The 24,174-nt window shown below is 42.5% G+C and overlaps 1 protein-coding gene across 2 annotated transcripts in view; it reads left to right on the top strand.

Annotated features, from left to right (window-relative positions):
• Nucleotides 1-23,203, top strand: part of LOC308478759 (uncharacterized protein) — a 44,324-nt gene extending 21,121 nt beyond the window's left edge. Inside the window, exons 3-5 of one of the 2 annotated variants that reach the window (XR_013987229.1) lie at nt 14,664-14,844; nt 15,019-15,192; nt 21,424-23,203. Coding sequence is in view for 1 of the 2 variants with exons in the window: in XM_081008885.1 (XP_080865011.1) it covers nt 14,664-14,842 (179 nt within the window). In the remaining variant the exon portion in view is untranslated. Of the gene's footprint in view, nt 1-14,663; nt 14,845-15,018; nt 17,166-21,423 lie in introns of those variants that run through there. The other variant, XM_081008885.1, reaches the window with a different exon arrangement.
• Nucleotides 23,204-24,174: the final 971 nt, after the last annotated feature.

The raw sequence follows: 24,174 nt of genomic DNA, 5'->3' as shown, positions 1-24,174 counted from the left end.
GTCATTTTGTAATGGGATTTTGCACACAAAAGAAGCTTTAGACAAAACTAAAGAACTTTGCTGTTAAGTTGTGGGTGAATATATCAGACGACACAGTGATTCTTCAAACAGCTCTTGTTTATTCACAGGCCAGAACAGAACTGAACTGAAGGGTTCAGCCAGCCTGCTTATATAGAGTTCCACTACAACGCAACTGTAACAATTTTCTGTAACTATCCAATCACTGAACGTCACTTTCAATCCCCTATTTGCATATGTGGACCTGAGTGAAAACTATCTACAGTATCCCCCTGCTGGCCCAGGGTGAGAACTTCAGTACATAACATTTGCCAATATGGCAACCCTATTTCAGGGATGATCATCGACTGGGATGGTGGAAATCTCAAAACCTGCTCTTTTGTTAAACTTTCTTCCCTAAAATAGTACTACCTTTTAGGGAGCCCTCCCCAGAAAAAAAAAAAACACGGACAAAGGAAAATTATAACTACCAAATTGTAGGTGGTTTATTTTTTATTTTAGGAAGTATATGAGTATGATTAATTGTATAGGAGAAGGGGGGAAGTTCTGTGTGTAAAAGAGAGAAAGTAATTCATTTCATAATAAAAGTAGCTGATTTAATGTTACATTAAATTTTACAAAGTATATAGTGATTTCCTTTTTTACTCAGTGAACTATCAAGGATCTTATGCCTTCCCTCAGAAGCTTCTGGGAATGTTGTGCGCATTGTTGGAGTAGCAAACTCTTGCTTAAAATTGGCTAATGTATACAAATACATTTATAGATGGGATTTTCTGGGGTTTCTTAACCACTAAGCAACCTGTTTGGACACTCATACGTGCACACTGTTACTGAAGGAGTCCAAAGCATGTCATTCCACGCTGTCATCCCCATAGTTGGAGAACAGCAGCAGGGAGCCTGGGGAACAATACATCAGAAACACAATATGAAATGTTATCTGTGATATGAAATGTCACAGAGAAAACATGAAGGTTAGGCCTTTGTGCCCAAGCTACGTTGTGACTTCGAGTAATTTTCAACTTCATTTAAGCCTCGTTGCTCTTTCCAGCAATGGTCACCACCTGTGCTTGATCAAAGATGTGGAAAAAATAATCCAATCCTTAATTGGTTGGGCATCCCCCCCTCTTTTTTAGGCATTTCCTGCAGAATAGCCTGGTGCTTATCAAGAACAGAACCCAGAACAGAATAGTACAAGTGTAATTGGCTAGGGGGAATGACCCTCGTACACAACAGTGTTGTTTCTTGGGAAGAAATGTCAAGAGGACCATAAGGCCAGGCTTCCTTTTGCATGCCATCTCCACCCTCATCTGGTGCACCTAGGAAGGTCCATCCCCACAGGTTCCTATGCTCCTCCTTGGCTTCTGCTGTCTGACTGAAATCTGGGGAAAAGGCAATAATTTCCACCAGGCTGGACAGTCCTTATTTCATTTTTTTGGTTAATACTCAGCTTGCATCATTCCGCACACTTTTCCTTATGCAAATCAGAGAAGAGCTGAGCCCAAAAGACTTGCTTCTTTTGTGATTTCCCTCTCTCAGTTTCTTCCTTTCCTACTGTGTCCATTTCACATTGGCCTGGCAATGAAATTCTGCAACTACTTCAGGCATCGGTACATAGTAACACCATGTTTATATCAGATTACCTTTTGGGCTGTGTAGAATGATTATCACATTGCTGTGTTTACAAAATTTATAGTCATCCATGAGGAAGCTCTTGATTCTGGGCAGCAATGATTGCTCCCAGTGGTGACTCTAGTTTTTGGGGAGGTGTTGGATAGCGTTTGGAGGGGATAGCCTTTGGAGGGGATAGCGTTGTCAGGCAAGGAATGTTCATAGTGAGGAATTAATTATCTATTGTTAAAAGTACACCTATCCATCAGTTCTGTGTCTCTCAACTACTCCTAGGTGTGCACCGGATGAGTGTCAGGGACCAGTTGGATGAAGAGGAGTGGTGGGAGCCTGCCTCTCAAGAGTCCCCTGGGAAAGGCTCTAAAGGTGACATCTTAGAGCCTGGAGCCTGGTGTTGGGACACTGAGGAGCAGTCAGCAGAAGGGATGAGCTGGGCGCTGATAGAAGCAGAAGACTTGGGTGATCAAGGGGGGTCAGGAGAAGGAGGGCCTTGGAAACCGAGGATCACAGCATATTCACAGTCCCAGTCCTACTGACTCTGCTCCGCCTCTGACCCCCCACCCCAGGAGCAATGTGCCAGACAGGCCCAGAGGAGGAGCTCACTTCTCGATGCAGCCTTCCAGAATGAGAGGCTATAGGGGAAGGACATGCATAGAGCTTAGTTTCAGCAACACCTTCGTTGAGTTAGGACGAACCAGGGACATTGCTGTATTGTTGTTTTTCTGCTAATAAAAAAACTAATTGCATTCTGTGCCTTCCGTGCGTGTGCCTGCCCTGTGGATGACCTGGTTTGTTGGCAGCTCCTTGACAATGAGGCAGTTGCAGCATCAGTGAGGCCCCGCCCCCAACTTTATCTTATGTATCTCCCCCACCCGAGCTGTGTGGAAGCAGGTGAAGACTCCACCTACGTGTAGCTGTTTCTGCTCCTCTCTCTTCAATCCTCTCCTGGACCTGGGAGACAGTGGAGCAGGAGAGATGGGGACAGGTGGTAGTGTTGTGGAAGCTGTTGACTCTACACTAGCCTGACCTACCCTTTCCTTCTCCTGCACCTGTTCTTCACTCTCCAATCTTGCAGCTTCTCCTGCTTGTGACTCTTGTCTCCTGGCTGTTGCAGGCTCCCCCAGATCACCGATCCTTTCTTCCAAGACCCCCCTTCTCATCCCCCCCCCCATGTTCTGTGCTGTCCCTGAACCTGCTCTGGAGGGTCAGGGGAATCCCAGAATAGATTTAGGGGCCTCATAGAAGAGGGGGTAGAAGGGGAGAGCATTCCATTGTGCACAGAGAGATCCTTGAGTCCAAAGAATGGTCTCATCAGTGCTAGGTGGAATTCAACCCTTAGTAAATTTTAGAAAGGCTTCGCGGTTAATGTAATTTCATAACCTTTGAGGAATGCTGGTTTAGAGTGTGCTCTTTCTTTTTAATGTTAGTATCGCTAAGCCAAGCTATAGCACAGTAAAGGAAGCCTGCCCTCTTTCTGGCAGCCTCTGGCCATTGAAAGCACAACTTTAATGAAGCTCAGATAGTTTGATACAAGGGATCCAATTTTATTGCCCTCTCGCTCAAGAACTCTCACCGAACTCAGCCTCTTTCAAACAATAACACATTACAGCACATTATAGGCTGCACAATGCATTACATAAATACAAACAAAATTGCAACTCATGCCATAAAACTGTCACCGAGGCCCCCCTCTTTCCTTTTTTCTCCTCACCCCCCCTTTTTGGCTAACTAACAGGTATTCATTGGGTTGGGAAGATTTATAAAAACGGGTAATCACATTCAACAGAGAGGCAGCCTTGAAAGAAAAGTTAATCTTTGCAATACAGTGGTTAAAAAAGAAAGAAAGGGAAAAGTGACCAGACCTCGCAGATGCTTAGAAAGAAACTAATTAAAATTCTGCAGCGTCTCTGCTTTGTAATGGGGGTGGTGCAGGGATAGGGGAAAGAGAGTAACATCCTTGTGTGGTTTGGCTTGCCAATTCATTTGCTGAAACAATTATATAATGCAAATATTTATGAAGCACTGTATAGGTTGTAATCTTTATTTCAAAACAAACATTGCCTTTCACTGTAGCTCCTTAATGCTATAAGAAGGGTTTTTTTGGGGGGGGACGTGGGTGGGTCTGGTGTGTGTGTGTGATCTCATTTCAAGCGATGAGCTTCCAGGGATGAATGCTGAGGCTCAGAAAATTACATCAGCTGCTAAATCTCTGGATACATTCATGCAGGCTGGTGGCTCCCATCCAACAATGCACTGCATTGGACTTTGCTTTTAAATCAGCAACTATGGCTGCCTAGGGGGCGGACTTTGGCCTTTCAGATTTCAGCAGCACCCTGTGCGAGGCCAAGATTTGGCACCTCCCGCCTTCCGTTCTGCTCAATTCGCTACGTCATAGTTGCACCCCCCCCCCTTTGGCTCAGCGCCCAGTGTGGACGGAAATGGTTGCGCTGCCTTAGACCCACCTCTGCCTTCGATGCCCACTGAAGTCCAATGACAAAACCCACTTTAATGGAGCTGGGTGGTCTCCTATATCATATTTCCATTGTGCCTCTTTGTTGTACTTCCAGCGCAACCTGCCTGCGTTAGGCTTGCAATGGATTTCTCAGTGGTTTGTGTCTGAATGCTGAGATGTTACTTCTCAAGTCTTCTTGCTATCCCCAAACACAGTGCTGAAAGAGCAGCTGTTTGTTTGTTTGTTCTCTGGAATGAGTCCTGGCATCTGCAGCAATTCAAGACTGCTGTCTTGCTGAGGCTGCCTTCTGACAATAAACATTTCAGACACTTGAAGATGGTGTGATAGCGTCATTATGATCTCCTTTAAAGCAAGCTTTGCAAGGGTTTGGCTTTTGTTTAGGAACCAGTTGGGTTTGCCTGTCAAGAGAGACCTTTACTGGAGAGGGAAAGATCCTGTGAGTTCCGGAGAGTTCCAGAATGCCATTCCGGAGAGTTCCAGCTGAAAGAAAGCCCTGGGCAAATCTACTATGAAACTAATGAGGCTTAGGCTTGAGGGCCCCTAATCCCGGAGGGGTCCAGAAGCGACTTTCGTCTAATTTTCTTAAAAACTTGGGGTCTAGTAGACCCAATTTGAGTCACACGGCTCAAATTGATTAATGTTGTTGTTGTAGTATATATTTCAACAATCCCAAAGTTTGAGAGTCAGTAGCACAGATGCTGCAAAGGTGGAGTGTTGCAGTAAGTTATCAGTTCAAAGAATATTTGCGCCTTAGGAAATCCAAAAACACAGAAGAAAATGCACCATCTAAAATTCAATGTGCAGAAGTTCTTCAGCTTATTGGTGAGCAACTTTAATTAGGTTACATTAGATAATATCAAATGAGAAGGTAAGCTGTTGTGAACAGCAGACTGAGATGCTTTTGGGAGCCAAGGATCTCCTGAAGGGAAGAGTTTTGAGAGCCAAGGACAGCTGTCGAAAAGTGTTTCCAACAGACCCAGCTTTTCTTAAAGGCAGCATCTTGTTCACATTAATCTGAATATATTTAATTTGCCTTCCCCTCTTTCCCCCATGGTGCTATTGATAACATCTTAGTGTGCAAGGATCTCTTTTGTATGCCATCCCTTTGTGTTTGCAGGGAGCATTTCTTCCCCTCAGCTGTATTGTGGAATGGACAAAAACTATTATAGTGCTGACTGGTTCTTTCCCCCCTTTTACTTCATTTCCACTGAGTCAGGCAGTTTTCTTGGTTTCTTCTTTCCCTATTCATAGGATTGCTCCTGTGATACTTTTTTGTCTGTTGTGATATCTTGAAAAAGCCAATTTATGATGCAATGCTTAATATATACATTGATACACATAGAATAAGGAAAAAACAACAACCCAACCTATCAGCAATATGCTGTAACTACTAATTAACAGGTTATCAGATAACATGTTAAGTTGCAAATGTGGCATTCTTGGTTGCAACTCAGGATTATCTTCATTATCCATAGAGATATTACACTTTAATGACCATAAATCTATTTGAATACCATGTGTATGTAACACATTGTGTCCGAAACCTTGAAAATGGATTCAGACAGCATTACCTTACTTGTTGCATTATTGCCCTATCATCTTTTTAAAAATCCTCAGAAGCAATGAAACAAAAAATATGGCTTTGCTAAATCAAAGGCTCTTTCACAGTATTCAGCTAAGTCCTGCTAACAGCAGAACCCTTTGTTCCTGATGTAGATCTTCACCTATCCCTTCTTTCCTTCTGGGAGGACATTTTGGGGTTTGCCTCAGGTGCCAAAATATCTTGGGCTGGCCTTAAAGACCTACATTGGCTCCCAGGACATTTCTGAGCACAATTCAAAGTGTTGGTGCTGAGCTTTAAAGCCCTAAACGGCCTCGGACCAGTATACATGAAGGAGCCTCTCCACCCCCATCGTTCACCCCAGACACTGCGGTCCAGCGCCGAGGGCCTTCTGGCAGTTCCCTCACTGCGAGAAGTGAGGTTTCAGGTAACCAGGCAGTGGTGCCCACCCTGTGGAATGCCCTCCCATCAGATGTCAAGGAAATAAACAACTATTTGACTTTTAGAAGACATCTGAAGGCAGCCCTGTTTAGGGAAGTTTTTAATGGTTGATGTTTTATCGTGTTTTTAATATTCTGTTAGTAGCTGCCCAGAATGGCTGGGGAAACCCAGCCAGATGGGATTGGGGAATAATAATAATAATAATAATAATAATAATAATAATAATAATTCTTCAATGAAATATGTTGCAACTGCTTACCCTTACCCCTGCATCACATGGGGTCAGCTGTCCAAAGAGCAGATTAAAAAAAAAATGATGCTAGCACAAGGCTTTTACTTGGCCCAAGCAGGCCTTCAGAGCCCAGTTGCTGTGGCAAACACAATGCTTTAAGCCTTAAGACTGCTTTGCCTTCTGTTAAGACCATATTCTGGTGGCACAATGGGTCAGTGCATGTGGCTGTTAACCACAAGGTTGGTGGTTCGAGCCCAGCCAGAGATGAATGTGGGCAAGATTCTTGCATGGCAGGGGGTTGGATTAGATAGATGACCCTCAAAAGTCCCTTCCAATTCTACCATTCTATGATTCATTTATATTCAGGTATCTAATATACATTAGAATAACTGATACTATACTAACAGAGACTAGCATGCCCTATGCACACTGGAATCTGAAAGAAGCCAAAATAAGGTACCTCTGTTGTGCGTTTTCATTACACTGCACTCGTATTGGGTGATTATCAGGCAGCATTTCCATCCCCGCTGCTAAATGCCTGCTTTTATCCAGCATATTTGTTCTGCACAAACTATATTACTTTAATCTTTTTCTTCTTTTAGTGAAGTAATCAAAGAGCACAGATGGAAAACAAAGTGGTGGTAATCGGCTATCACTTCCCGTAGGTACAGAACAAATAGGGTCAAGTAGGATGATTAATAGTTTCTGAAACATAACATTATTAACAGAGCTTGTAAAGATTCCACATGCAATGTTTTGTTTTTAAAATAAGCACCCTATTATACCACAGAACAACTTCGTCACAGTATTTGGTGAGGACAAGCTGGATAATGAGGGAAGCCAGGAACAAAGGTTGGAATTCAGAAGTCAAATGGATATTTTTGAATAGACTCTGGTGGGGATGAAGATTTCATCCATTTTTTTTGCAGGACTAAAAAGAAAACAAAAGACAAAGCTTTGCACTGAGGGAAAACTGTGTGCTTGTGTATGGTGAAACTGTTAGGATATTTCCGTTCCACCTTAAAAGGGAGCAGGCTGTGAGTCACAGAGTCTGCGTATTTCCTGTTCACAGGATGTTTATGTTTTCTGTTGCTTTCGTTTTCTCTCTGTGTCGTAGACACTAAAGCAGGCAGTCATGTTTTTCTGTGTTCTGATCAATGCTGAATAAACTTGTAAATAATGCTCTCCTGAGTGCAACTTTTGGCTGTGCATTATCTGCTGATAGAGTGTGCATGAGCTCTGGAATGTGGCAAGAAATCTTCTAGAAACTCATGTCGCTAATTGTTGATACTGCGTGCCTACAGAGGTCGATGGATCGTCCGGCAGACGGCTTGGGGCCATGATGGACTTTGTCTCCCTGGCAGTATCCCAACAGAAACTATATGCCCCTTTAAATGTCCCTCACTGGAAGTGACATGAGATATTTGGTGTTGCTCCATTGGGTTTCAAAATGGTCAGAGAGATTTAAGGGCAGTTCAACACACACACACACACACACACACACACACACACGTAGTGCAGATATTAATACTGTGTAGCTTGAAGCAACTGGATGCATAAAAACTGATTCCTTTTGGAATAAAGCATTGTCCAGACCTATTCGATATTATTCCAAACTTTACTTGCAGAACTTTCTTCAAAACACAACAGAAACATCAAAGATATATCCAAACGGTTGTACAATATTTTGTTTATGTCCAGCATAGGCTCAGCATCTTGTAAGAAATAAAATAACTTATAATCAGGAGCTGACAAATAATTATAATAAAATGGAGTGTTCAGAAGGGTACACATGATTACGATGAAAGAGACATGCAGGTTTTGTACTTAGCTGTTCTCTGTTCTACCATGAGAAACATTTCCTTGGTTTTCAAAAGGCTTTCTAAAAGTACCTGAAGCTGAAAAAGTAACTGGAACAACATGCTAGCTAATAATAAACCCTTCTTTCATAACGTTAACATTTAAATAGATCAAGGCTTCTATGCCAATTAAATGAACAATTTGAAAGTGCACACTCTTTCATCCTCTCAACAGCGTGATGAATAAGGAAGGCCATCAATTGTATTGCAATACATATATAGGATTCAGGCCTAAAACCTTTAAGGTTTCTCCGTTGCTGCTGCTCAGTGAGAGCTTGATTATTTTCACATCCCCCTGAAGCTGCAGGTCTCTTATTATTAATTCTTCTGACTATTTTAGTGGCATGTGCATACCCTCCAACATTTCTCAGATGAAAATAGGGATGTCCTAAGGAACAGCAGGACATTCTGGAATCAAATCAGAAACCGGGATGGCTTCTGTAAATCTGGGACTGTCCCTGGAAGGGTCCACTTGTGTACAAAGCCAGGCTTAAAAATTGCAAGTTATGTAATGTGGAAAATGGACCAGTCAAAAGCTCCTCCTCTTTGTTCCCCAGGTGGTGTGTTGTTGTTGTTGTTGTTGTTGTTGTTGTTGTTGTTCTTCTTCTTCTTCTTCTTCTTCTTCTTCTTCTTCTTCTTCTTCTTCTTCTTGATAGACTTCTCAATGATGGGTATGTAGAGTTTTCCTTGCATGAGGGAGAAAACACAAGCCCTGACATTGTGTTATTGACGGGACTATCACCAGCACATATTTGTGATGATGAGTCTTTTCCAGTGACTTATCAGTTTTTGTCATAATGGAAATAACATGGTGGAGAAGAATTTGCAAAGCCTTACTGATGTGATTTGGCCTACCAGTGATTTCATTTTTATTTTAAAGAAATTGCAGCCCCTCTTTCCCTTTAAAACCAGCACTGTTTGCACAAGGGGAAATGACAACAGTTTCATCATTTATTTAAATGAATTTCTGTGTTTTTTTTTATAATAGTCTCTAACCCAGTCAAAGATGCAATGTGATGAAAGGAAGGTGGCTTGCTATGGGTGTATGCTATGGGTAGGGAAATATTTGGGATTCTATAAGCTATTAGGATGTGTTCTTCTGACACAATGAGGGTTGCATCCAGCAAAGTCATCCTATTGGTGCAAGGGCCTTCTCCTGCACAATAGAACTTCTTCTCCCTCAGCTCTCTCTGTGTCCCCTACACTTTTCCCAAATCCACACTGAAGGATTGAGGAACCCCCCAAAATTGTAGGGGGACCTGCGGAGAAGAGAAGGAAAAGAAGTCCTTATGCTAATGGGACAACTTCATTGGATGCAACCCATTGCTTCAAAATGGCATGCTTTTCTGCATATAGAAAACTTTCTCTTCTCAAATATAGATTCTTGATTGTATCCCAATTCAACCTTTGGATTAGCAAGCCAGAGCCTTGGTGTGGTTCAGAGCAGACATGGGGAATTTTCACTTTGTGGGTTTCCATCTCTGACCCACTCCCCGAGGCAAGAGCCTGGCTTTTTAAAAGCTAGGTTTTATTTAAAATCTAATTGCTGTATGACATTTTTTAGGGGAGAGTCACAGTAAGGGAGAGAATGATTAACACTTCCCTTCCTGTGCACTGTGAGCTCCCCTAACCCACCCCTCCTGCTGCATAGCAACTCAGCTTTCAATGATATATATTTGGAGGCACATTTGGGAGGGTTGCAGCTGGAGAGGGAATGGTTAACTTTGGAGCTTTCACATATTCTCTCCTTGCCAGGAAAAGGTTAAAAGCCGCCTTGCTTCTGCTTGGCAGTCTTCCTTCCTTTCATAACAAAAGCTGTCTAAGACACCTTCTGTTTCTAAGCACAGTATTTCCCCCTGATCGCTTCAGGGAACTGGTTTTTACCATGATTTTATTTATTTGACTTATTTGATTTCTTCAATAGATGTTTAGACTGCTCTTTGGGCAAAAAAACCCCTCAGGTGATGTAGAATATAAACCCATAAAATCTAACAAGAATATCATTCAAAAAGAAGAAGAGTTCAGCTGGCTGAAAACCCCTCCTAATATTTATAGAGCTTAATTGGCCCCCAAGGGCTATGATGAAAACTAAGGTTTTAAGAGCTGTTTAAAATTAACAAGGGGTGGGGTGTGCCTGATCTTATTTGGAACTGAATGCCAGTTGGGGAGGGGGCACCAATGAAAAGGCCCTGTTCTGTGTATCTACCAATCTGTTTTTAAAGGTAGGTATCTCAATAGAGCCTCCAAAGTAGATCTTAAGATGTGGGGCAGATTGATATGGGTGAAGGCCATCCTTAAGATAACTCGCACCTAAATTATTTAGGGCTTTGAAGATCATCAGAAGCACTTTGATTTGAACCCTGTACTCCAGTTTAACTAATCTGGTATTGGTGTGACATGTTCCAGCATCCCAGGAATTAAAGCTGATGTGGTGAACTTCAACAACACATATGTTTCTCCCCCCAAACCAGACTTTTTGCAGTAAAGAAAGTGACAGGAAAACGAAAAGTATGGGACAGCACCTGCTTGACACAACATTCCTGCAAAGTGTGGAATGTCACATGCTTGGCAGAACATCACACAACCTCCTGGCAAACCATTCATAATGAACGCTCAATAAATAGTTGACATGTTCTAACCTGCTTTGTGCAAACAAATCAGGTCAGTAAACAGGTAATCTGGAAGCCCTAGTGTCCTTCCACATGGTGACTAGAAAATAAGAAAATGTGGAGGTTTTCAAAGAAAAACTAACAGGAATAATGGTCTTCAGTAGTGGGCGGGGTGTGTTGGGGAGAGGTTTACGAGCCACTGGTGTCGAGTACTGCTCTGCAATGGTTTTCAAACTGTATTCTGGGGAGCAAAGAGGCTTATCAGGAGTTCTTTAATGAAAAGATCAATAATGGGAGAAAGCTTTCCTGAAAGACAGCTTGCCCATCAGTACCAATCATACCTTGTGTTTAGTGGCCCAGGAGAGTGTTGATTGCACACTCAGTTCATCAGGTATGTGACGAAGCCTTTCCAACAGACTTGGCCAGAGCTGCAGACATGCAGAGGGGTTCACTGTAGGCTAGTTTGATGTGGAATGGGTTCCTTGAAGGTGCAAAATCTGAAAAACGCTGGAGTACTTTGTGGAACAGAGGCCACAGGAGAAGCAATTTGTTCTCAGGATAAATGACATATTTGAAATACGCAATGCAAGAGTGTGTACAGGAAATAAATAATCACCTACACTGCTGGTCTTGCAACTTTCTAAGAACGTATTGTGATACCTGAAATTACTGAAAATTGGCATGTTTTTAACAGACACTGGATAACGTGTGGCATGTGGATTTTGTAAAAATTGGCTAGATGTTTAAATATCCATGACAACGACTGTAACAAAGGTTTTACCCAATTAATCTGATTTTCCATAGCTGTATAGATATGTATAGAAATACACTGCAATGAATTAATGGTATTGTTAGTATGCAGATATCATTGTACTAGACTGGCATATAAGAATTTGAATTCATAACTTTTGTTGGTGATTCAATTGGTTTTTGAATGCACATTTCACCCTTATTGCCAAAGTCTGCTGCGATCACAACTCCACTGGAACCAGCACTGTTCGTACACTGGGAATATGGGATGTACATTAAGTTTTTGTTTATGAAAATTTACCCAAGTGGCATGGCATATGCATTCCATATTATTTGAAAGTGTAGTTTTGGTGTTTAGCAGATTTTAGGTGCCAGTTATTGACAGTAATAATTCCCCCCCTCACCTTTAGCAAATGCTCAGAAGCTTAAAAATGACTCAACATGGGGGGGGGGGGAATGGTGAAAGGAAATCTCAAGGGGGGCAACGGAAGTCAAAACCTGTCAGGGGGCTGGAAAAAAGTAATAACCAAGGTTAGAATCTCAGAGTGCTAGAGTAGTCCTGTGTTTAGTTTGAAAACCAGACAGATAAGCTGTTTGGAGACTGACCATCAAAGAGACTTAAGGGTAGACAGGAAATATCCCAAACCCATTTTGAGCAGTGACAGAAAAATGCCCTTCATTCATTTATCATCTTTAAAATGTCCAGCTACAAAACACAAACTAATTCCAAAGAGACAGCAAAAGAGATAGCTGCCATATCAGTGTTGAGTAACTGTAGCGTTTCACTGGGCTACAGATGGCATTTTGCAAGGTTATTTCAAAATGGTGCCCCTCCCCACTCCCATATAGTGCTTTTCAGAAGCTCCTGGGGAGGCGTGGAGAATCTCCTAAATAGCCCTCCTTAATGACATGTTTACCAATGTATAACTAGGGCTGGGGCATGGGGCTCTACCATGTCCTACACAGACATATGGTCTAGAAAGTGTGCTTTGACAAGAAGGAAGCTCTGACCTACATGAAAACGGAAAGTTATTGTAGCCTGTACTGGAGCTGAAACTGTTTTTACATATGAAAATGACCAAGAGTGTGGAAGGAAAAAGAGCAGAACAATGAAACTGATGGTCAGAAAGCCCAGGGTAGGGGGTTGCCTGCTGGGATGTGGTATTGGGTCCAACAATGCTAGGTTGTTCCTGATTCTTCCTCCTTCCTCCTTTGTCCTTCAGAGCAGGGGTGGGGGAACCTGTGGCCCTCCAGAACATGTTGGATGCCAAGCCCTATCAGTCCCATTCAGCATGGGCCTAGGTCAGAAATTGTCAGGCTTCAGGGAATCTGATAATAATAATAATAATAATAATAATAATAATAATAATAATTTATTATTTATACCCCACCCATCTGGCTAAGTTTCCCCAGCCACTCTGGGCGGCTCCCAATCGAGTGTTAAAAACAATACAGCACTAAATATTGAAAACTTCCCAAAACAGGGCTGCCTTTAGATGTCTTTTAAAGATAGGATAGCTGCTTATTTCCTTCACATCTGGTGGGAGGGCGTTCCACAGGGCGGGCGCCACTACCGAGAAGGCCCTCTGCCAGGTTCCCTGTAACCTCACTTCTCGTAATGAGGGAACCGTCAGAAGGCCCTCGGTGCTAGATCTCGGTGTCCGGGGAGTGATCCCCCTCCCTCATGGCTGGCAGCCAGAAATGGGAAAACAAGAAGTTCTTGCCATGGTATTTTATTCAATATTCACAGAGATAGATGGATGATGCCGCTTCTCAGATAATGGTCTCACCCCCTCCATCTCTCCTATCATATGCCATCACTACACTGGCTGAACTGTGCTTTCTGCCTCTGACCTTTCTCTTCTACTACTCTCAATGCTTGCTGGGACCTGGGGGGGGTGTCTGGTATGTTTTCCAAAGACACTGAGTCTGTCAGCTGTCTCTCCCCTGGTGTTTCTTCTTCCTGCTGTTCCTCTTCCAATATTCCCCAGCTTCTCCCCTCTGCAGCCTCCAAACTACGGCCTCTATACTGTCCTCCTGTTCTTGGGAGGGTTCATGAGGAGGGAGGCAGTCCCCACCATTCCTCCTCAGTCCAGTCTCCGACATCAATGAAGAGAACTATAGTTTAGCACAGGAACACTCGTTCGCCATCTCTGCTCAGAAGCATTCTCAAAGAGCCCTTGAATTTCCCCAAACCTATTTACGGAGAGGACGGAATAATTAATATGAAGGCAGACAATGCTGTCAATAGTTCTGAAACTCTTCTCTGTGTTTGTTTTTGTTTTTAACTGTACATACAGCCCACACAATTTCCTCTTTCAGGTGTGTGACACGCCCCTGTTGAAATGCGGGATTGAGTACATGCTCAGTAAGCCACATCTGAGGTTCTCCATGCAGTCTGATCCAATGCAGTCTCACTCCTGTTTCATTCCGAATGAGTTCAATGGGACCTACTGCCTCGAGTGTGCGCATACGATGGTAGCACTAGTCTAATTTTCTCTAGGTGGGGTTTGTTAAAGCAGCTTTAGTTTCTCACCCTGGAGCTTTAGGGCTTATTGAACTTTATCCAAGATCTTATTATTTGATAGAGTTGGGATCTCATATAGTGGGAAAATACACCCTAGATAATGAAAAAGATCATCCACATCCCCCCTCCCTCTCACACACTAGCCCAACCAAGTAAATACATGAAAGAGAATCTCCATTACAAGTGAAAAATGGAAGCCCCTTCCAAGTCTCTCTCAGAGCTCACTATCACAGGAGTGAATTAAAATAACAACAGGTGCTATTCAGAAACCGTATTACCGCTAAAATGGGAAGAACTGGGGGCTTTGCCACATGGGAATCTGAATACAGATACATAAAGAACTAGAGTTCAGGAACAGACATAATGAATAGATTTTCTAATCTGCATCAGAATGTCTCTGGATCATTGGTGTTAGCTTCATGTCTATCTATGCAGTGGCCAGAGCCCTTCACAAGTCCTTGGATACTTCATTCAATAGGTGGAATCTCTTCTACATCCCTACAATTCATTTTTGCAACAGCCTCTGCACTGTTTTCTCTTCCATGTACCTTATTTTTTATTTAATAGATGACAGAAAGGAGCTGGTCAACCAGGGAGGGGAAGCTGGGGACACCCTCCAGGTGTTGTTTGGCTCCATCTCCCATCAGTCCCAGCCAGCATGGCCAACAGTCAGAGATGAGGAGACCTGTAATCTGCAGGGCCACAGGTTCCCCATCACCGTGGTCAACAATGGGACGAGAAAATAAAGGTATGCATGACCTATATTAATAATTACCTGGTTTTCACGACACAATGTGGAAGTGTAGATTGGAACAGAAAACTAACGGTTGCACATGCCAACGCCCGAGCTAAAAAACAAACAACATGTGTTTGCTTCCATTAGTAGTATGGCACCACTAATACGTGCAACTCTATTTGCCAGGTGATGCGTCGACAGGAAATTAATAGATGCGAAGGCAGAAGCTGAAGCTCAGAAAGTTCATAAAATTTTGTCTCCTTCTGGAAGAGCGACAGACAAATGATTAATTTAGATAGAAAAGAGAAAACGGTTCTTGAAGATACAGTGATACCTTTAGAAGCCTGAAATTAAAAACAGGTTGGTGGTCGTCCCGTCCACCCCTGCTTTATGCCATTCTAGTCGTCATTCTCCTAACTCATATCAGGGATGAGTTGATTGTTTTGGGAGGAATGTCCTTGGGGGGGGGAGCACAGTTACACCAATGGTGAAGATGGATTCGATTGAAATTAATTCTGTATGCTGGGAGGCATGGGAGGTAGCTCAAAAGGGGACAGAGATACATTTGCTGACTGCCAAAAAGAAAAAAGAGTTTGGGGGGATTTCAAGATACCTTGTGACATATGTCAGTCCTAGAAAAATGAGCCATCTAGGGGTGGAGTTAATCTGCAGTGGTGAATCAGAAAATGTCCTGTTATTACCAGCCCTGGTGAAGGGAGAATGCAACGAGAGAGAGAGAAAAAAAACTTTTTGAAAACTCATCAGAAAAGTACTGAGATGACAGCTACATTTTAATCAGCCTGTGTGACCTGGGCTGGCTTAAAGAAAAGTTAATTACACAACGAAAGGAGAATTCGAAGACTGGCTGTATGACAGTAGCTAAATGAACATTCAGCGGCCAGGTCAGGATCAATAGTAACAAGCGAGTGGTTTATTTTCTTAATTTTGAACATTTTATTTCTGCCTCTTCCTTTGTGCGCAGGGTGGCTATCAACCATTGCGAATAAACAGGACCAGATAATTCCCTTCCACCTCACTTTGCAGTCTATTTTGTACCTTCTCCTGTACTTTGTACTGTCTTTTCCCTGCTCTTTTTATTCAGCTCTCCACCCGCCCACGCTGCCCACAACACAAGAAGGAGCCAATGACTAGTGCACAACCTTTGTCAACTGCCTCGTCTCCTGTCTTGTCAAATAGATGCCAGACTGTCCTCCCTTTTGACATCCCACTCACTTGCGATTACTTGCAATTAGGGTTTGACATTTGTTGCTTGATTTACAATCAAACCAGTATAACCAAACTTTAGGACTAGTTCTCACCGACAGAAGGCGAGGGGACAACCCTGTAACTCTTCAGACTCCCACATGGCTGAATGGTCATATCATACACCCCACCCCCTATGTACCACATCCCTGTACATAACATTGGAATGCCAGTATAGTACACTTTCTCTAGCTGTGGGTCCTGGGGGTTGAGTATTTGCTTGAGTTTCCATGCCCATACAGCAGAAAGAGCTAGATTTAGAAATAGTTTCCTTATCACTAGGAAGAACGTAAATAAACCAAGAACTGATCTTCTAAGACTGTGGTTCTCAAACTTTTTTCCTCTGGGCCATACTTTCAGAATGAGAATTTGCACACACCAACAAAGGGGGTGTCTATGGCCCCCATGATATACCCCAGATATACATTGAAGAGGAAGCTCAATATAGCCAGCTGCTGGCGAGTCTATGAAACCACCAGTATTTTCTTTAAAACGCTCAGGTATTGATTCTCTTGAGCAAAGATGGTAAATATTCGCCGTTCCTATTGCATAATGAATTTAACTTGATATTACTTCTGGCTTCCAAAATGACTTTGGCTGCAACCCAGCACACTGTTAAACGGATTACATCCCAAAGTCAGCTGGATTTAAGTTGCCTTGTGCATAAGTTCAGAGCTCTTTGCTGAAATGTTTCTTATTCTCTTCTCTAGTCCATCAGTAGGAAAGAACTTTAAGCATATTTGCTGTTGACTGAGCAACACAACAAATTTTTAAAATTAGTTCGCCCCCCCTCCCTTTGGCAGTGCAGGCCCCATTTGAATGCTTGATTGGATACTCAGGTAGTGGTAATGAAAAAGAGGGCCTTTCACCACTTTGGGCTGGTTCCAACTTTTTCTGAAGACTTGAAAGGCTTGAAAGGCTGCCTATCCATTATATACCCAATAGGCCACTGTGGTCTGTGGGAGAATTTAACCTTAAAAGTTCCAGAAATATCCACAGTCACTCAGAGAAGGCCTTTTAGTGTGGCTGCCCTGTTGAGTTATGACAGGTGCTCTCTATCTGCACTTTCCAAAAACATGGGTGGCTCCTTTTATTGTTTTTCAATTAATTTGCTGTGCCATTTTTAATTATGCTATGCACGATTGCGTTTTTATACTGTAAACCATCTCGTGATTCTCGGATGAAGGGTGGCATATAATTTTAATAATCAAAAAATAATTGTTTTTACCTGTTTTTATTACGTTGTGTCCATCACCTTGAGACACATATATAGATAGCACTAAAGATGATGAAGATGATCATCACGATACAAACCTGCCCCCAGTTATCCCCTAATTATTTTCAGGTGAGATTATTCCTATATGAGGCTGGTTTTAAAGACAGGTGAAGTTCCTGGACTAGACCAAATGAGATTTGTCTGGATCCATGGAGGTGAAGGTTAATTCTATGTCCAGGGCGGCTGTCTACCAGCTCTTCTGGTATGCCGGCTGAAATCCTACCTGCCTGGGCACTGTCTCACCAGAGTGGTGCATGCTCTGGTTATCTCCCACTTGGACTACTGCAATGCACTGTATGTCACCTTTGAAGGTGACCTGGAAACTACAGCTAATCCAGAATGCGGCTGCCAGACTGCAGATTGGGAGCAGCCACCCGGAACCATATAACACCAGTCTTGAAAGATCTACATTGTCTCCCAGTATGTTTCTGAGCCCAATTCAAAGTGTTGGTGTTGACCTTTAAAGCCCTAAACGGCTGAGACCCTATATACCTGAAGGAGCATCTCTACCTCCATTGCCCGAACATTGAGGTGTCCAGCTTTGAGGGCCTTCTGGCAGTTCCCTCACTGCAAGATGTGAAGCTACAGGGAACCAGGCAGAGGGCCTTCTTGGTAGTGTCACCTGTCCAGTGGAATGCCCTCCCATCAAAAGTTAAGGAGACAAACAACTATTTGAGTTTTAGAAGACATCTGAAGGCAGCCCTGTTCAGGGAAGTTTTTAATGGTTGATGTTCTTTTACTGAGTTTTTAATATTTTGTAGGGAGAGTGGCATATAAATATAAATATTAATTAATATCTATCTATCATCTATCATATTTGCAGTTAATATGATCATTTATGATGCTAACTCTGAACATGACTTTGCAAAACTATCACAGCACTCTAAGTTGCAAAGCACATGTTCGAGGCTTCAAGTTTTATCATGGGACTGGGCTGCCTATCTTTGAGCCATGCTCCAACAAATGCTCAGCTGAAGGAAAAAATATATACGGGTGATTGAATCTAAGCTATTAGAGTATAGGACAAAAGTATTGTAAAGGCTGGATAGTGAGTCAAGCTCTTCCCCAGGAGAACCAGTAGCATGTTGAAGATTTATAAGGTGGTTCAACTCCTATCAGATCAAAACTGAAACCAGAAGCTAAATTGCTTCATTTTTATTATCGTCTTGATGCTCTATGGCTAGAAGCTGCAGAAATTCAGGAAGAGCCTCATAATACATCACCTGACAAACTTCCCTATAGAAATGCCTGAGCTTCCCAATATAATATTTTAGGCATTATTCTCCTCCCAATCAGTACTGCTTTTATTAAATACTCACAACTCCTGGCTAGGATCTCTCTTTTAAATCACATTTATTTTCCTCTGAATACAGAGGTAATCAGAATTCAGTCAAGTGGGCTGACTCTGTGAGTCCTGACATCAAAGGGCAGTACGGTTTGATTGATATCACTCAGATGGCAATATTGTTTGAAGAAATGTAGTCAGAAGGCTGGCAATTTAAAGGCTGTAAAAAGTTACAGGAGTGCAGTGTTCCATACTGATTTCCAGTGTACAAGGCTATGTCTTACAGGATTGGCAATAACATGGCAATCTTGCCTCTCCAACGTATTTGTTGTTCGAAAGGACAGCAAGAAAGAAAATTCAGCAGCTGGTTTCCAAGGATGGCACATTAACACTACGGTAGTAAATGATTCCTTGGGCGATTTGTAATCCACGAGATTTGTGTGTGTGCCTTATTTGCATTTGTGCTTGTGTGAACTTAGTATATATAAGATACGTTTGAGTGTTGTGGGCAGAGGCAGACAATAGCTTTTATTTCCCAGACAGTTGCAAGTTATTCATGGCATGCTCTTTTCCCTCTCTCTCTCAGATCTTGATCCTAACAGGTTTTGCAGCGTTTGGTAATAGCTCAAAACCTGCAAAGCCCATTTAACTAGAGGCGTTAGCGGCAGTGGAACAAAAGAAATGATCATGTACACCACAAATGTGTCTATAGCTCTGGACTGCTCTGTTCATTGATGACTCCATACATAAATAAAAATTTTCTTCTCTCTCTCTCTCCCCCCCTTTTCCCAGAACAGTTATCCTCTCTGTAGAAAAGGCTGCTATGGTTGCTCTGCCTAAATATGTTCTACTTTGGTGCACTGTGCTCAGAGAAACAGGGGGGTGAATGTTGCTGTATTACAGCTTTTTTATATATATTGCACAAACCCTGATTGAGTAATCCGCCCCCATAGGCAGAAAAGAATTTTAACTTCATGAAAACTCCATGCTGGAAAGTGCATGAATTACAGAGAAATAAGCAGAGACTGGCAAAACATTAAAAATAATAGAACATACTCATAAAAGTTGGTAGGTCAAGGTATTACCCTATTGCAAGGCAAGGAACATCAGGTTAAGATATGTGTGTGTGTGTGTGTGTGTGTGTGTGTGTATCATGAATACAGGGGTAGCTTACATGAGTAAGGAATGTAAATCTAAACCTCTGGCTGCAAATGCTGACTTTAATAGTACAGATTCAGGAAGGAGCAGAACAGCAATTACTGAAGAAATTCACATTTCAAGGTGTTCTTGCTACTTAAATAATGGAGATAGCTAATAAAAGCATGGTACTAAGGTAGTTTAACAAAGAAAGAGACTTGGTTAATAAGCTTCCGTCTCCTTGCCCTCATATCTCTCCCTGTAATTATATATATTTGATAACAGCACGTCGTGTTCTATTTTAGCAGGAGGGCTGCGAGGCAGTTGAATGGATTCATAGTCCAAAAATCCCCAGACAGAAATATGTTCATTTTTTTTATTTAAAAAATACTTGTATGTATTTAGTTAAGGAAAAAGCCCACCACGTTTGATCCCTACCCCAAAGCATTGTATTTATTTTTTCTTGCGATACAGTGTTTAAAAAAATTCGCTCCTTCAGGGGATGAACTTGAAAAAGAGACAGTGATCTCACCTAACGCTTTCCCTCTTCTCTGATGTGTCTCCTTTTATTCCGGTGGAAAGAGCTTGTATTACAAGGCTGCAATCCTAAATTTGCTTACTAGGGAGTGAGTTGTACTGAAATTAGCGGGGCTTACTTCTGAATAGACACATACGAGATTCCACTGCATCTCTCTTAGCTCTGCCTTTGCACATGGGTATTAAAACTAATACCTTGTTGTAAGACTTTGGCTGCAGCGATGCTTGCAGGTACATGTTTGTTCGTTTATTTAAAGCATTTCCCCTTCAGTGCAAAAACTCCCAGGGCGACTTACGTATCAGTTACTCAGGTTGACAATCTAAAAGATGTGGCACTGAAGGGGAAAGGGATGGGGAGGCAGGAGGAAGGAAGCAAACCCAGGGACCAGTTCTTAAAGTTACAGTTCCATACTGATGAGATAGCCTAGTGGACTGGCTGCTGCTAGGTGACAACTGAGGAAGGGCCAAATGTCGCTGGTTTCTCAGCACAGCCAGTGGAATTGCCCCCTTCCCCTTCTCTCCCGCTTTTGCAATCTGATAGGACTGCCTCATTCTCACATGCTTGATGATCGTTTGGTGCTGTGAAGAACTTTTTACTTTAAGGGTGTGTGTGTATTACTGTGAGAGTTTAGAACAGAGGTGGGTAACTTTCAGCTGTCCATATGTTGGTGTACTCCAACTTCCATCAACTTCAGCCAGTATGGCCATGGACAATGGGAGTTATAGTCCAACATCGTCTACAGGGTTTCCCAAACTTGGGCCTCCAGCTGTTTTTGGACTACAACTCCCATCATTCCTAGCTATCAGGACCAGTGTTCAGTCCAAAAGCAGCTGGAGCGACCCAAGTTTGGGAAACCCTGGAAGGATGCAACATCCACCCACCATGCCTGCTTTAGAAATAGGGTGGCAGTAAATGAAGGGAAATTAATTTATTAATGGAAATTATAGGAACTGTCTGCCATCCAGTGAAATGGGAAGGCTCTGGGTTTAAGTTAAAATTGATGAAATGGCGCTTCACATAATGTTGACCTGAATTATAGAACTCTCAAGGGGCACCTAAAACAAAATGTTGTGCATTGGCGCCTCCTAACAGAAGTGTGATCACTGCAGATGGTGACAGCAGCCACGAAATTAAAAGACACCTGCTTCTTGGGAGAAAAGCAATGACAAACCTAGACAGCATCTTAAAAAGCAGAGACATCACCTTGCCAACAAAGGTCCGTATAGTTAAAGCTATGGTTTTCCCAGTAGTGATGTATGGAAGTGAGAGCTGGACCATAAAGAAGGCTGGTCGCCGAAGAATTGACGCTTCTGAATTATGGTGCTGGAGGAGACTCTTGAGAGTCCCATGGACTGCAAGAAGATCAAACCTCTCCATTCTTAAGGAAATCAGCCCTGAGTGCTCACTGGAAGGACAGATCCTGAAGCTGAGACTCCAATACTTTGGCCACCTCATGAGAAGAGAAGACTCCCTGGAAAAGACCCTGATGCTGGGAAAGATGGAGGGCACAAGGAGAAGGGAACGACAGAGGACGAGATGGTTGGACAGTGTTCTCAAGGCTACCAGCATGAGTTTGACCAAACTGCGGGAGGCAGTGGAAGACAGGAGTGCCTGGCGTGCTCTGGTCCATGGGGTCACGAAGAGTCGGACACGACTAAATGACTAAACAACAACAACAACAGAAGTGTTCCTGTTCAGGGAGCCATCCATTCTTTTCTTTGCATGATACTAAGCAGCTCTTTGGATCCTGGCCCTGTTGAGAGGTGATTCTGAGGCTGAGGGTGATACGCAACAGCAGATGCCTGGCTTGTGAACCTTTTGAAGCTTCCGACTGACCGCAGCCAGAGGCAGAGCGCTTGGAGTACTCTGGGAGTACTCTGGGTCTCAACACACTATGTTTATTTTATTTCGTTTTCTGGCAAAATGGCTGAAGTCTCCATAACAGTGGCCAAAGCCTATTAGCATGAATCTGATTAGAGTTCCCATTCAGTGCCAATTAAATGCAGGTAAACTTGTTAACCTGAAGTATTATTATTGCTGTTTTGTTTTTGTTTTTGCTTTGTTTGTCTTCGACTGAATTGAACCGAAAGAAGTAAAGAGTTTGGAAACTCCTTTAGATGTCGGAGTGAATGTTTTGTTGCCCACAAACTAAGGAAGAGAGGCTAGCATGCAGCTTGTTTCTAATAGCTCCCTCGCGCACACTGTTTCTTTATTTAGAGTTTCTTTACCAGTATCAATTAAACCCCCGTTAAATCTGACACATCTTAACCTTGCGTTGGATCCAATTCATTGCTACAGCAGAACCCATATGGCACCAAGACAGTTTCAGGCATCAGTTCATTGCTTATGTAGAGTTACTGGCTGAAAGCCAAGCAGTAATCACTGCTTTTCTGTTAATAGACATGTTTGCTTTTGCAGTCGTTTCTATACACAGTGCTCTAGATTAATTAGAAAAAAATCTGTCATCCAGTTAAGAAACAACTAAAACTAACCCCCCCCCCTCCCCGACCTTGCGCTTCAAAACTAAAAGGGGAAAAATGAGTTGGCCATAATGAAGTTTCATCATGCGGTAGTCTGGTTCCCTTTTGTTTGGAAATGTACATGAATATGGTTCACTTCTAATAACTATAGGGAAAGACAAAGGCGGGCAAAGGAGTTCTGGGCATCATCACAAATGTACAGTGTGCTAACGCAAATTAAAGGTCAACAGTGAATGTATGGTATGTGGGAAATAAGACCGCTTCTCAAGAACCCAACTTCTTTTCATTGCTTGTGTAATGTGCCTCCAGGAGACTATTGATGGAGGACAAGATGGGCCACACACAAGTCTATAGGGTGGTGAACAGGTTTTGCAGTCGCCACCAAGTTCTTCCTCAAGGCTATTGTTTTTTGTTTGTTTGTTTGTTTTTAAACAAATGCAAATGCAAATGCAAATCCAAATGCAAATGCAAGAACCATTAAACACTTACCCAGCAGTACATCTAATGGTGTTTGTTTCATCCATTGACATAATCTTACATATTCAACATTCAAACATATCACTTAATGTAACCTGTCCACTGAGAACGTTAAGCTGTTGGTATAATGAGGCCTTGGTTTTTGGCCATTGACACAGTTAAGGAAAGGGCTCCACCAATCTTGGAGGGTGTCACTATTTGAAATATACTCAGAGTCGCAAAGTGATTTCATGCTCTTTATTCAGCTCATAGTGGTGAGGAGGAATGAATAAAAGTCCCCTCAAAGTATCTGCTTTATATACATTATTTACACAATGGGCTGCACATGATTGGCTAATTCTGGAATTCTACTGTAAGCCAATCAGGTTGTGGATTCACTTATATCTGGAGCATGATTGGGTGGTTCCTGCCAACCAATCATACTGCTGCATTGTTCTAGGACCAATCAGACTGCTGCATTCTGAATCCTATTGTTCTAGGACCAATCAGACTGCTGCAATTTGGATCCTATTGTTCTAGCACCAATCAGACTGCTGCAGTTTGGATCCTATTCAACTCAGTACATAACACTATTTGTTATGTCTTTAATTCCCCTCCTGTGTCTGGTGAGACACTCAGACATTGCTGCATCCCAGATATTATTTTCCCATATGATCGGGGTCTTTCTGTCTGATTCTTCCATTGTCGAGCTATTGCTAATTGTGGTGTAGTTAGTAAGAAGCCTACCAGTTCTCTGGGTAGTAGGGCTAAGGCAGGATTTGGAGAAAGGGATTGGCCTGTAATTGTGGATATAATGGAGAAGACTCCAAATACTTCCAAAGGTTTTTAACATGTGGGCATTCCCACCAAATATGAATAAATAGATCAAGATTTCTACAGCACTTCC

This window comes from Podarcis pityusensis (assembly GCF_964106645.2).
Source record: "Podarcis pityusensis genome assembly, chromosome: 6".
Taxonomy (NCBI): Eukaryota; Metazoa; Chordata; class Lepidosauria; order Squamata; family Lacertidae; genus Podarcis; species Podarcis pityusensis.
Note: the sequence above shows the minus strand (reverse complement) of the source record. Positions and strands in the feature narration are given on the sequence as shown.